General features: G+C 32.0%; 2 protein-coding genes across 2 annotated transcripts; both read left to right on the forward strand.

Annotated features, from left to right (window-relative positions):
• The first annotated feature begins 789 nt into the window (after positions 1-789).
• LOC124355198 lies at positions 790-1,714 on the forward strand. The gene is made up of 2 exons (XM_046806209.1): positions 790-1,262; positions 1,438-1,714. The coding sequence occupies exons 1-2, from the start codon at positions 790-792 to the stop codon at positions 1,712-1,714; spliced, it is 750 nt and encodes a 249-aa protein (XP_046662165.1).
• Positions 1,715-8,566: 6,852 nt separating this feature from the next.
• LOC124356284 lies at positions 8,567-9,451 on the forward strand. The gene has a single exon (XM_046807471.1). It carries the CDS (start codon positions 8,590-8,592, stop codon positions 9,271-9,273), a length of 684 nt encoding a protein of 227 aa, XP_046663427.1. The 5' UTR covers positions 8,567-8,589; the 3' UTR covers positions 9,274-9,451.
• Positions 9,452-11,935: the final 2,484 nt, after the last annotated feature.

Consider the following 11,935-nt stretch of genomic DNA (forward strand, 5'->3'; position numbering starts at 1 on the left):
ATATGAAAGAATGAAGATGAATGGAAGGATATTCCTCGGGGATATCCTCGTTGGTGAGAGTGTATAGAATCAATTTGTCTCTCAAGATAACCCGAGAGAGTAATGTGTACAATCTCACTGTGTTACGGTGTGTGATAAGGGCAGCGGTTTGTTTCTTGAGTCTCTTCTGCATGATGTTACGTTTCGAGAATTCGTAATTGGATTTCTTTAGTCGTGTTCACTAACCGTAACATATCATCACTTACCACAACTAGATTCTTCCAATAAATTGTAAATTATAAATTAAAGTATATAAAATACCTATCTGCACTGGTATTAAAAAACTATTTCGCTAAAATTGTTAGATGTGTATTTCGATTTTCACTGTTCATCTTAATGTCAAAATGAAACGGCATTTATCAGTGTTAATAATTTTTTAACTGGTAGATATATCAAATACAAACAATTTTGTTCTTGACAATGAAACTGCTTTGTGTATAAGGTAAAGGGATTTTTTCGGACATTTGCTGCCGAGCATAGTTATAATAAATCAATAACACTACGTTTTTACATCTGTAATCTGATATCATCCTCACGCAGATAACTTATCTGCTGTAACTACATCTAGGTAATAATTATATACCTGATGAGTCGGCGCTCGGAGAGTAAACATCGTTATCAGTGCGTGCTCCTGCTACTGTGTTTCGAGTGGTCGTTGATATAGTTCACGTTTCTACAAGTCGTGTGCAACAGTGTTTAATTGCTATTTTACACAGCGATTTTTGTTTTACACAATTATTTTCTGTAAAAATGTCGAGCTGTGGTGTATGCGTCAAGAATATTAAAATTAATCAATCTAAACTCACCTGTTTTGACTGTAAACGAGATTTCCATGCGGCATGTTTGAAATATAGCAAGGCTGACGTGGATTGCCTAAATGAAGAGGGTCTAGTTTGGAGGTGTAAGGACTGTCAATCCACGAGGAGGAAAAGCATGAGACTCGAGTCTGCAGCAGATGAAGGTAAACTATCTCTCGAAGATATCATGAAAGTGGTTACCGATATAAGAGATAGCCAAGCAAAATATGAGAAAAGTTTTAATAAGGCCTGTGAATCAATGGACTCACAGCTCATAGAGAACACCAAGGCACTTAAAGCACAACAGGAGCAGAATGAGAAACTTTATCAGCTGATTGAGTCTATCACATCGGAGAACAAGGAAGCTGAAGAAGAAGGTGAGAGCTCTGGAAGATCGTCTGGAGAACATAGAGCAGTACTCTCGCAGTAACTGTGTGGAGATTCAAGGAATCCCTGTAACTTCCAATGAAGATGTGTTGACCATCGTGAAGGACGTCGGCAAGGCATGGACTTAACCGTAATCTGACACTATGGGTGGACGCGTGCCATAGACTCGGTGCCAAGCAGAGTGGAAAACAATCCGCCGGGGATTATTGTGAAGTTCGTTCGTCGACTGGACAAGGAGGAGTTTTCTACAGAGGCGACGTGTGAAGAGGACCCTCTTAACTCGTCACATCGGTGCAACTGATGACCGTCCCGTCTACGTCAACGAGTCTCTATCACCGGCGAGACGGGCGCTGTACGCTCTGGCGAGGAAGTATCAGCGCGAGAAAAACTTCAAGTTCCTCTGGGTGAGAAACGGCAAGATCTTCCTCAGGAAAGAAGAAAAGGCGCTAGTCAGAGTTATCACACGAGAGGAGGGACTTGGACTAAACTAAACTGTAAATATATATATACTTCACTTTCAGTAATACTTTCATCGTATAAGATATGCTACCGTATTTTGGTTTGTTTTTGTTTATTACTGTTGTTACTGGAAACATAAGTTAAATTTTAATTTCTCTTTAAAGTTAAAAATAGTTTTTAAACAATAGAAATATTTGGTTTTTACAATGCGTTATTTATTTATTTCTTTTTAATAAGTAAATAATATTCTGCTAGATTTAATTATTTTCAAGGTAGTCAACTTAGTAGTAGAACTGTTTCAATTAAAATTTTTTTACTAGAGCCGTTAATAAATTTCAAAATGTAAAATAATGGATACGACTAATCAGTGTAACGTTAAACAATGGTCGGATTTTACAATATTGCATCAAAACATTCGTAGTATGAGAAGTAACTTCGATTTATTCATTGCTGAATTAAATAGCAGACATTTGTTTCCTGAAATAATTGTACTGACAGAAATATGGATAGATAATGAAGAGTTACAGTTTTTTAAAATTCCAAATTATAAAAGTTTTTCAAATGCAAATGAAATCAAGGGCAGGAGGTATATAGCAATTTTTGTAAAGTTGGATGTTGAAATTTTTTATATGTGTGAACCGATATAAACTTTTAAACAGCAGATCTAATGATATTAGAATTTAAGTTTAATTCACAGAGGTTTTGTTTTGTTTGCAATTTACAGGCTTCATAGCTTCAGCAAGGACGATTTCCTAGTTGAGATTAATGAGTATTTTTCTTCGTAATAATAATTTTAAAACAAAAAAGAACGCTCTTTTCATCGGGGGACGCTAATTTAAATTTATTTGAAAATAGTATGATAATTGACAATTACAATGCGTTTCTTTAACTCAAACGGATTCGATTGTTTATTGAAAGAACCAAACTAGAGTAACGACAGAATCAGTTTCATGCATCGATCACGTGTTTGCTAGATTAGCAAACAAAGTCAAGACTCAAGTCGATGTAAAGGTAATAGACGCGAATATTACAGATCACAGGATGGCTGTTGTGTGGTGTGCGGGTGGTCGGGGGCGGGGGAGGGATGGAGGGGACGGACATCAGCTGATTCTGCCGGCCCCTCCCCTCCCTCCTATCGCGTAGATTACGACGGGCTTCTTGCGCGACTTGAACAGGTTAAATGGGGTAGAAGTCTACGACGATAAAACCCCGTCAACTGCGTTTGATACTTTTTCACTAATACCATCCAAAAAATAATTTCTGAAAGTAAATTTGAACAATCAACCAAAAACAAGCGGGCGTTTTTAAAATTAAAACCTTGGATGAGTGATTGTATTTGCAAAAAAATAAAAATAAAAAATAAACTCTATAAACTCGTTAAGCATCACCCAAACAATGGAAAATTAAAATTGCGTTATAAAAATTATAGGAATAAACTACAATTTGAAATCAGAAATTTAAAAAAAATTCTTATTACGAGAATACTTTTCATAAATGTAACGGAGATTCGAGGACTACGTGGAAGGTTATAAATGAAATAACAGGACAAACGTCAAAAACGACCTCCCATACAGTCTTTGAATATTAATGGTAACGAAATCTGCGATATTAAACAAATTTGTAATGAGTTTAAATTCATTTTTTTTGTCTATTGTAGATAAGCTAGACATAAAAAAAAATTAAAACCTGATAACTTTGACTTATGTTGTTATAAAGAGATTTTTTAAGTTATATAATTCAAGCAATTCCATGTTTTTTATCTCCAGTAGTGGTAGATGATTTAGTATCTGTTATAAGAGATTTGAAAAATAAACCTCGCCTGGAATTGATAACATTAAGCTCATCTCTAATTAAATTGATGTATCCAAAAAATAGTGAATGTCTTACTGTACTTAATTAATTTAAGGGGATTCTGGACTCAGACTTATCTTTTTTTTAGTTTTTGATGAAAGAAGACCTTTAGTATTTTTTTAAACATTGATTGGGTTCAGAAACGCCACATTAAGAGGTGGAAGGACGTCTATAAATACCATACGTACCATTTTATAATTTTTTATTCAGCAAAAATGTAAACACATTTTTAATATTGATATAACTCGACTAATATTCCACCTAACACCTTCAAATTTGTTTCATTTTGTAGCCATAGATACTATCTAAATTTTTGGGTATTTGTTTGACCATACCATGCATATATTATTTTTTAACAAGGTTGAAAATAGTTAAAAAAAAATTCTTTATTAGCACACATTATAAACCAATTTTTATTTTAAAATCTACTAATTCTAGACACTTAATTATACCCAAAAAGTTGCTTTATATAATCAAGAACATGAAGTAAAAATTTCAGCTTGATATCTTGTTTATTACCCTGAGTTATTCAAATTTATTCTTCACAAAACGCTGTAAAATGTGATTTTCGGAAAATGACATTTAAGTTTTTGTTGGTTTTTTAAAGAAACAAACTGAAGAAAAATATACATAAAACTAACCTATATAAATTTAATTCAATAAACAATAATTTTCTACCATTATCACTAACAACAATACTTTCTTACCATAGGCCTACTGTATACTGAAAATAATTTTTCATTTACATAAGAAAGAAACCATGTTTATTTTGCTTAGAGTGGAAAGTAACATTATTTTAGAACAAGATAGACAAACACATAGATTATATGCCTCAAAACTCTCCAGCTCCATACATCTGTCCTTCTTTTTCTTTAATCCTCTCCTCTTCTTCCAAATCAAAAAAAATAAAGAAGAATATACTGCAATAATAATCTTGAGTGTAACTAGGAACTACTGTCAATCAAAACAATAACATTATAGTACACAGTTTTTTTTTCTTTCTGATCTATGACAGCTGACAGAGAATCAATACAAACTTCAAAGGCATGTAAAATAAAACAATGTATATTAGTAGCCATACTATAATATGTGCATAGATAATAATATTAGAGGATTTTTCAGTGGGCAAGAAATAGCTAACTTTGTTGCCGCTGACGCCCGTGTTAGTACCTAATGAAAATTTAATTTTTCTTTAGAAAATAAGGTCCAAAAAAACCTAAAACCTAATTTTTTCTTGTAGAGAAAATGTCCAGGGAGCAAAAATAAATAATAAAAAAAATGTAATAATTTGACATTTTTGGCCAAATGTGTGTCCAGAATCCCCGTGGAAAAGGGCATATTTCCCGGATATTTTAAAAACCGCTGTGGTAATTCCTTTGCATAAGAGTGGACCGAATAATGACTGCAACAATTTTCAGACCCGATATCTTTACTCTCAACTTTTGCAAAGATTTTTGAAAAAATTATGAAAAAAGATTAGTTAAATTTCTTGAGCAAACCCATTTCTTTAGTAAAAATCAGTTCGGTTTCAGAGAGGGCTTGAGTACTGAAACTGCGTTAAAAAAACTTTATGGATGACGTACTTGAAGCGATAAATTCAGGACGCAAAGTTAGTGGATTATTTTTGGACATAAAGAAAGCTTTCGATACTGTAGATCATGACATTCTTTTAAATAAAATTATACTGTTGCGGTTATCAGAGGAAACGTTCTTTCCTGGTTTTCAAGTTACTTAAATAATAGGAGACAATGTGTAAAAATTAGCAATACTTTCAGTGACTTTGGTATAATAAAAAAGTGGAGTACCCCAAGGGTCAGTATTAGGTGCAATATTGTTTATAGTATATATTAATGATCTCTGTAATTCAAATTTATATGGTAGAATAACATCATTTGCTGACGACACAGCATTAACTTACATAAAGGATGACTGGAATGATATAGAAGAAGCAATGAGTATAGATTTAAAAGCCCTTCAATGGTGGTTCTCAAAGAACAATATGTTATTAAGTCCCGAAAAAACAAAGTACTTAAATTTTAGCCTGAAAAAAGAATCCACAACATTTTACCAAACAAATTTTATACAATTGTGCGAGTTGTTTGTGTACAAACAAAGAGTGTCCTGAGTGTGCAATTGTGTCTCAGGCTGACAATTTGAAATACCTGGGAATCTTGCTGGATAGGGAAATAAACTGGAAAAAAAACACATAGACATGGTAAAGAAAAAACTTAATGGTATTTTAAGAACCTTTTATTTTCTACAAAATATGTGTACAGAGGAAGTTATGAGAATGTTATATTTTTCATTAGTAAATAGTAGATTAGAATACGGAATATTTTGCTGGGGTGGAACCTATGAAAACCAATTTAAAGCCTCTTTTAATGCAACAAAAGAAATTCATTCGATTAGTTAAAAGAAAATGTAGGTACGAGCCATCTCATCCATTATTTATAAGTTTAAACATTTTTCCAATTACATATTTGTTTGTGTATAAGGTTTTAAAAATATTTTATGTCACTAGTGGTAATTTGCCTGTATTAATTAATATATACAAAAATAAATTAAGGCACACAGACAAAATAGCAGTTCCAAAACCTAATTTAACTATTTTTTAGAAAAAGCTATTGTTTTTTTAGGACCTAAAATGTTTAATACAATACCAAAAGATATAAGTAATTCAAAAAATATACATATTTTTTTCAAACTATTGAAATTATGGTTATTAAGTAAACAAAATATAAATTGTCTTCTGCATACCATAAGTTAAAAAGTTTTATTCGGATCAAAGTTGCACATAAGTATACATTTAGAATTAACATAGATATTTGATAAACAGGAGTTTTTCTAATCAAAATTAATTGTCAACATTCTATCTGAGCTATCATGAATTTAATTTAGCATGAAGGAACCTCTGCACAGGCTTTGCCTTTAGAGGCCCTATATATTCATAAAAGTTTCATTAAAATATTTGTTAGTATAATCATATAACTAAAGTGTTTCCTTTTTTTACTTTTAGTTTATTTTGATGTAAGAGTCACCATGCAAGTGGTATATTTAAAATGTGTGCTAAGTACTACATATTGTTAAATTGATTTCTTAAGTTATTAGTATACAATTCTTGTACTTGTTTAAAAATATGTTACGGAACACTTTTATGAATAAAAATATTCTTATTCTTATATATTATTTATATAAAATATAATTATTTAATTTAATTATATATTACTATAAATAATTAACAAGGTAAACTGAACTCTTTATACCAATTCGCCATCAGAGGCTCCTATTATACAAAATATTGTGTAATATACGTAAATAGGTGTCCTCAATGTGTCATCAGGTTCATCAAGAGGAAAAAGACCTGGAACTAAACGCAACATTTACATTGAATCAACCCTTTCCATCATATATACGTTATGTGCATACCATCATATGCAGTTAAAAGCTGTTACTAATTTAATAAGTAGAAAAAAATAAAATCTAAACTATTTTGTATCATATTTAAGATTATTTAAAATATTTATATTACAACATTTACATTAGTAATTTCATATCACATAACTTAAATTTATGAATATTTATACTTTCCAAGAATAACGACTCTTTATTAGTTCGTGGTATTTCAAAAATACATGTTTGTACTTGAATAAACACTGTACAAACTATTATTGTAAAGTTTATTCTACGTACAGTGATTTATTTTTAACTCCATGACGTATTATTATACAGAATCAAACAACAAGGAAAAAGTTAAAGATCTCAAACTTTAAAATGTAAAAAATACGTTGCTTTACTTATATTAGCCATGACAGCATTAACAAGCGATTGCTCAAACCAAATCTATTAGATTTTGGTGACTGGGCTACAAAGCTTTTCTTGTAATGGACGATATCTCATAATGTCTGACACATTGCTTGTCAAGTTTCTTCATTTTAACTTTTAGAGCAGTAACTTTTTAGAAACATTTGCGACAAAAGAAATATTTGTTTCCCCTGTGTTTTGAAAGCATCAATCGTGCCAGATTTGTTAAACTTTAATTGCGTTCCCCAAGTTTACCAGAATCTCTACAACGCTTGATTAGACCTTGCCTAATTATTAAATTGCGTTCCTTGATGGAAATGAAATCTTTTTCAAGGGTACCATTATGCTGCTAGAATTTTTCTCACTTTATATCACTTGCTTGCTAAGAAAAACCTGAATTTAGCATAAAACTGTTGGATTTCATTCAACATGTAAATTAAATTTGTCTTGATTTTCAATATATTCCTTCATTATATTGCTTAGTATTTGATAATTGTAGTAACTTCATATAAGATTTGCAGTGGCTGTAAATTTTTCACTGTTCTAGGGCATTGATGGACTTTGCTTCATAATTTGAGTTTGCTTGAAGGATGTAAATCGTTGCGGTGAAGAAAAAGTATTCTGAATCTTTGACGACTTTGAATAAATTTGTTTGTTAAATTTTCCAGTTCTGCTTACATGGTTACTTTTGGTATGTAGAAAGGAGGCATAAGCAGTAATGCTGATCCCATGAATGCTTCCTTTCATAAATATTTACACTTAAATTTATTTAAAAAAATTTAAATAAATACATTTAGAGAACTCTTTTATAAGAAATAAAAAAAAAGGTTCATAAAAAAACACACATTTATATATTAAAATATAAAATACCACTTCTATTTCCTAAGACGATAAACATATTGTTATAGCTATGGATGTCTTTTGTTACAATATTTTAAAAGCAGTTATAAAAATAATTTATACGAAATTCTTGATGTAAAATCTGATTCCTCAGTGTGATGAGTAGATCATTACAAATGTACTGTAAGAAGAAAAGTATTATCAAAACTCCCCGAGCTGGTCTCATTGCATGTTTGTAGTTAAACACTCTTAAAGCCTGCTATCAAAATTAAAACAATGCATAAACCAGTTTGTTTTCTTCAATCCTCTAACACGATTTACTTATCTAATACCATATATAGATAAGGCTGCCGTAACACAGATAGTTGTAAACCACTTTACTCAGTGTCTTCTTAAGTGACATTTATACATCAAAATGAGTTTGTTTTTACTGGTTTTCCTTGCTCTTCTATATTGTCCTTTTTCGGTACTTAGTGACAGTGAACGGAAAGTTTATGTGAACGCACAGATTGATAAGATGCTCATAGACTTGCGAAAATCTATAGTTGATGACGATAAAGACATTTTACCAGTGGGTAATATTGAGGAAAGATTTGAAAAGAAATTCTCTAAATGGTTTACAGCTAAGGGAAGTTTCAAAGCTACCGGAGGGAGTGTCAGATATCTTTCATCGGTGCAGAGGACGGGAGATGCTACTCTCTCTTCGACACCAACAAGCGCCACCTTCACACTCCACTTGGGGCTTGAGCACATGGAAGTCCACTACAAACACTACACAGCATCCTTCCTGAGTGCGAGAGTGTCAGGAAACATGCGACTAACTGTCCGGAGATTCTCCGTGCTGCTCGTTATGACTCTACAACTGAATGATGACAACTGCGAGGCTATCCTGGACACATCAAAGGTTGAATATCTGGACGGTCTAGAGGTAGACATATCCGGACTTGGTATTTTGGACTGGGCTTTAGAGAAAATATCAGAACTGGTAATAAAAAGATTTAAGAGCGATATTCAGCGTCGTTTAGACAGAGAGATTACTAAAAAACTTAAGAAAGAAATGTCTAAACAGTATATGTGTGATATTGCAAACTATTTTTAATACACATTGCCAGTAAATAAAGTTCTCGATTTAATAACCACAGGTAACGATGACTATAACCGGTTAATTATTCGGTTAATTTTCTAGTTTATGTTTCTCATTTATATTAGATCCTGGCTAACATTTGCTATTTATTTCGTATGCCTAATCTTAATAATCTGATCCAAATTTATAAGCATCTAAAATTAATATACTACTCACAGATTAAATAATTTCTCATTTAAAACAAATAAAAATTAGCTCTGATTGAAATTTAAAATGCTGATTGATATATAAGAATATCAGTTTTATTATTTTATGCCTCCCATAAGGTGTACAGTATACTTTAGTTCTAGGTTTCTATAAATTGATAAACACAAGGTATACAATTAGTGCACAGGTACAATTAAAATCAATAAGTTTATACTGTTTTACTCAACAGCAATTCGTGTGCATGTTTAAAGATATAATAAGACGTAAGTCCAATAACAATCAAATGATTGATTATTGATAAACAAATCGCTTGAGATGTACTTACAGTCTACATTATTAACAGCAATCACCGAGCGATCATTATCAGAGAATGTTTGTGAATGTCAACACCACTGATGTCCGCAATCAGCAGTTGATCTCTTTACACACCGGACTGATCTGCCAATCACCAAGCGAGAGTGAAGATTCTTAAATATCATTTATCATTCACTAAAACTAGTAATCAAGAGCGCAAAATGTCAGATAAACACCAAAGCCCAATGTTGCTTATTAAAAAAAAAAACATTTTGTTGCCTAGGACCTAACATTTCAATATCATACCTTCTAAGTTAAGGGATGTTAATAGTGTACAAGTGTTTAGTAAATTTGGTAAGGATTGTATTATGAGCATAGAACAAGTTTTCTTTTCTATTAAGCGTCAAATATTGAAGTATAAACCCATGTTACTGTATCCCCTGAAAATTCGAGTAAGTTAGTTTAGCAGAAAGTTGAGAGGCTGTAGCTCTTTCCTTTCGGACGTTATAGTGCATCTAGAAAGTGACAAATATACAAGTAAACTAATAATCTTTGTAACAAACATATTGCCGTTGCCTACAAGGCAAAATTTCGTTTATTTATTATTCTGGAATCGAAATTTCAATAGATATTACTGCAAAGTAAAGGTACCTAGAAGAATATAAACTTCCAAAATGTTATCTTTAAATTATGTTACAGTCTAGGGTCTAACAATAGTGGTGATAAAAAAGCTCCTTCATAATAGTATACTTGAGCAATATTCATTTGTAAATTTAATACTCTTTACACTAGTTTTCGGATAGTCACCCCCCTCCCACCCATTTGGTATATACCGTAAATTGGCCTCAGCAACCCTCGTTCTTACTGTAGCTCCTCTAATTTGCTGACGGACCGGAATCTCATTACTCTACCTCCCTGTGCCGCCCCTTCCAAGCCCTTCCACTCCCGCGTTTACAAACCCATTCGCTCTTCTTAATAATTTCGTAATTTCGAAGTGATAAAACATCTCTTCAGTTCCTAAAATTTTCTTGAACCTTACAGGTAAACATATTAAATTTTACTTTTTTACTTGGCACTTAAAGTCCATTCATGCATCCTTCGGAGTGACAAAATATTCGAGATGGGTAATGATAAATTTGCCATATATAGTATTTAAGAGTCATATTTACAAAATGAACAGTCTTTAAGCAATTGCCTATCATAATTTTTTGAAAATTACTTCTTATTATTATGCATGTAAAACAATATGCATTTTGTATTTTACGAGAAGGTAGAAAAGTTCTAGCTTGGTTAACTCAAGAAACGTACTCGATGTATGGTAAAATAGCCCCACCATGATTTGGTTCCTGCTACCTAATGGTAAAAGTTTATTTGAACGTCAATATAAGAGGATATATTAATGTAAAAAACTATTACTTCTAACAATTATTATTCAAAAAATTTTACTAATATTTAGTCTAAGAAAAGCAACCACGCATCATCTGGTTTCTTGGATGAGAAAGACTGTGCCTTGGGTATTTAAATTATCCTTTAACTTTAACATTAATGAAACTGCAATTTGCAAAATTTCAAAACGATCAGCTTATTCAGAATAATTCTCTGGAATGAGTTCACTATGTCCATAAGGGAAGATTGAAATGCTTTGGACACTGTTCTCCAAAACACATGTAGCTGTAAGTCATTTTTGAGGAATGACTACTGCTGGATCTCTTATAATGTTTCTACGGAAAATCACCCCTCCTACACTATGCTTTAGTTCAAGACCACAAGTTGAAACTTTGCACAGAAATATCATGCAGACTACCACATTCACTGGCTAAGGTGCAATGAATAAAGGTCAAGGTCAATCGATAAAAATGGCTGGATTGGATTTAGAGACCCCGTGTTTCACTCACGACCAGATTTATGATTCCTGCTCTCAAACAATTTCTACTGACAGGCGGTTGCTTCTAAAGCGAGAGTATTGTTCAAAGATGTACTGTATAAGGAAGTTTTAAGATGATAAACTTACAAATATTAATAACTGATTACTGCGTTATCTAATACATGTTAGATACATTATCTTAAGAGATAATAAACCAAGTGAAACTTGTTTATATTTGATCATCAGCAAAACACGAGTATGCAGGTAATTTTATATAGACTGAAAACGCGTTTTCTCTAGATCGTACTTAAT

The sequence above is a fragment of the Homalodisca vitripennis genome, chromosome 1 (assembly GCF_021130785.1).
Source record: "Homalodisca vitripennis isolate AUS2020 chromosome 1, UT_GWSS_2.1, whole genome shotgun sequence".
Lineage (NCBI taxonomy): Eukaryota > Metazoa > Arthropoda > Insecta > Hemiptera > Cicadellidae > Homalodisca > Homalodisca vitripennis.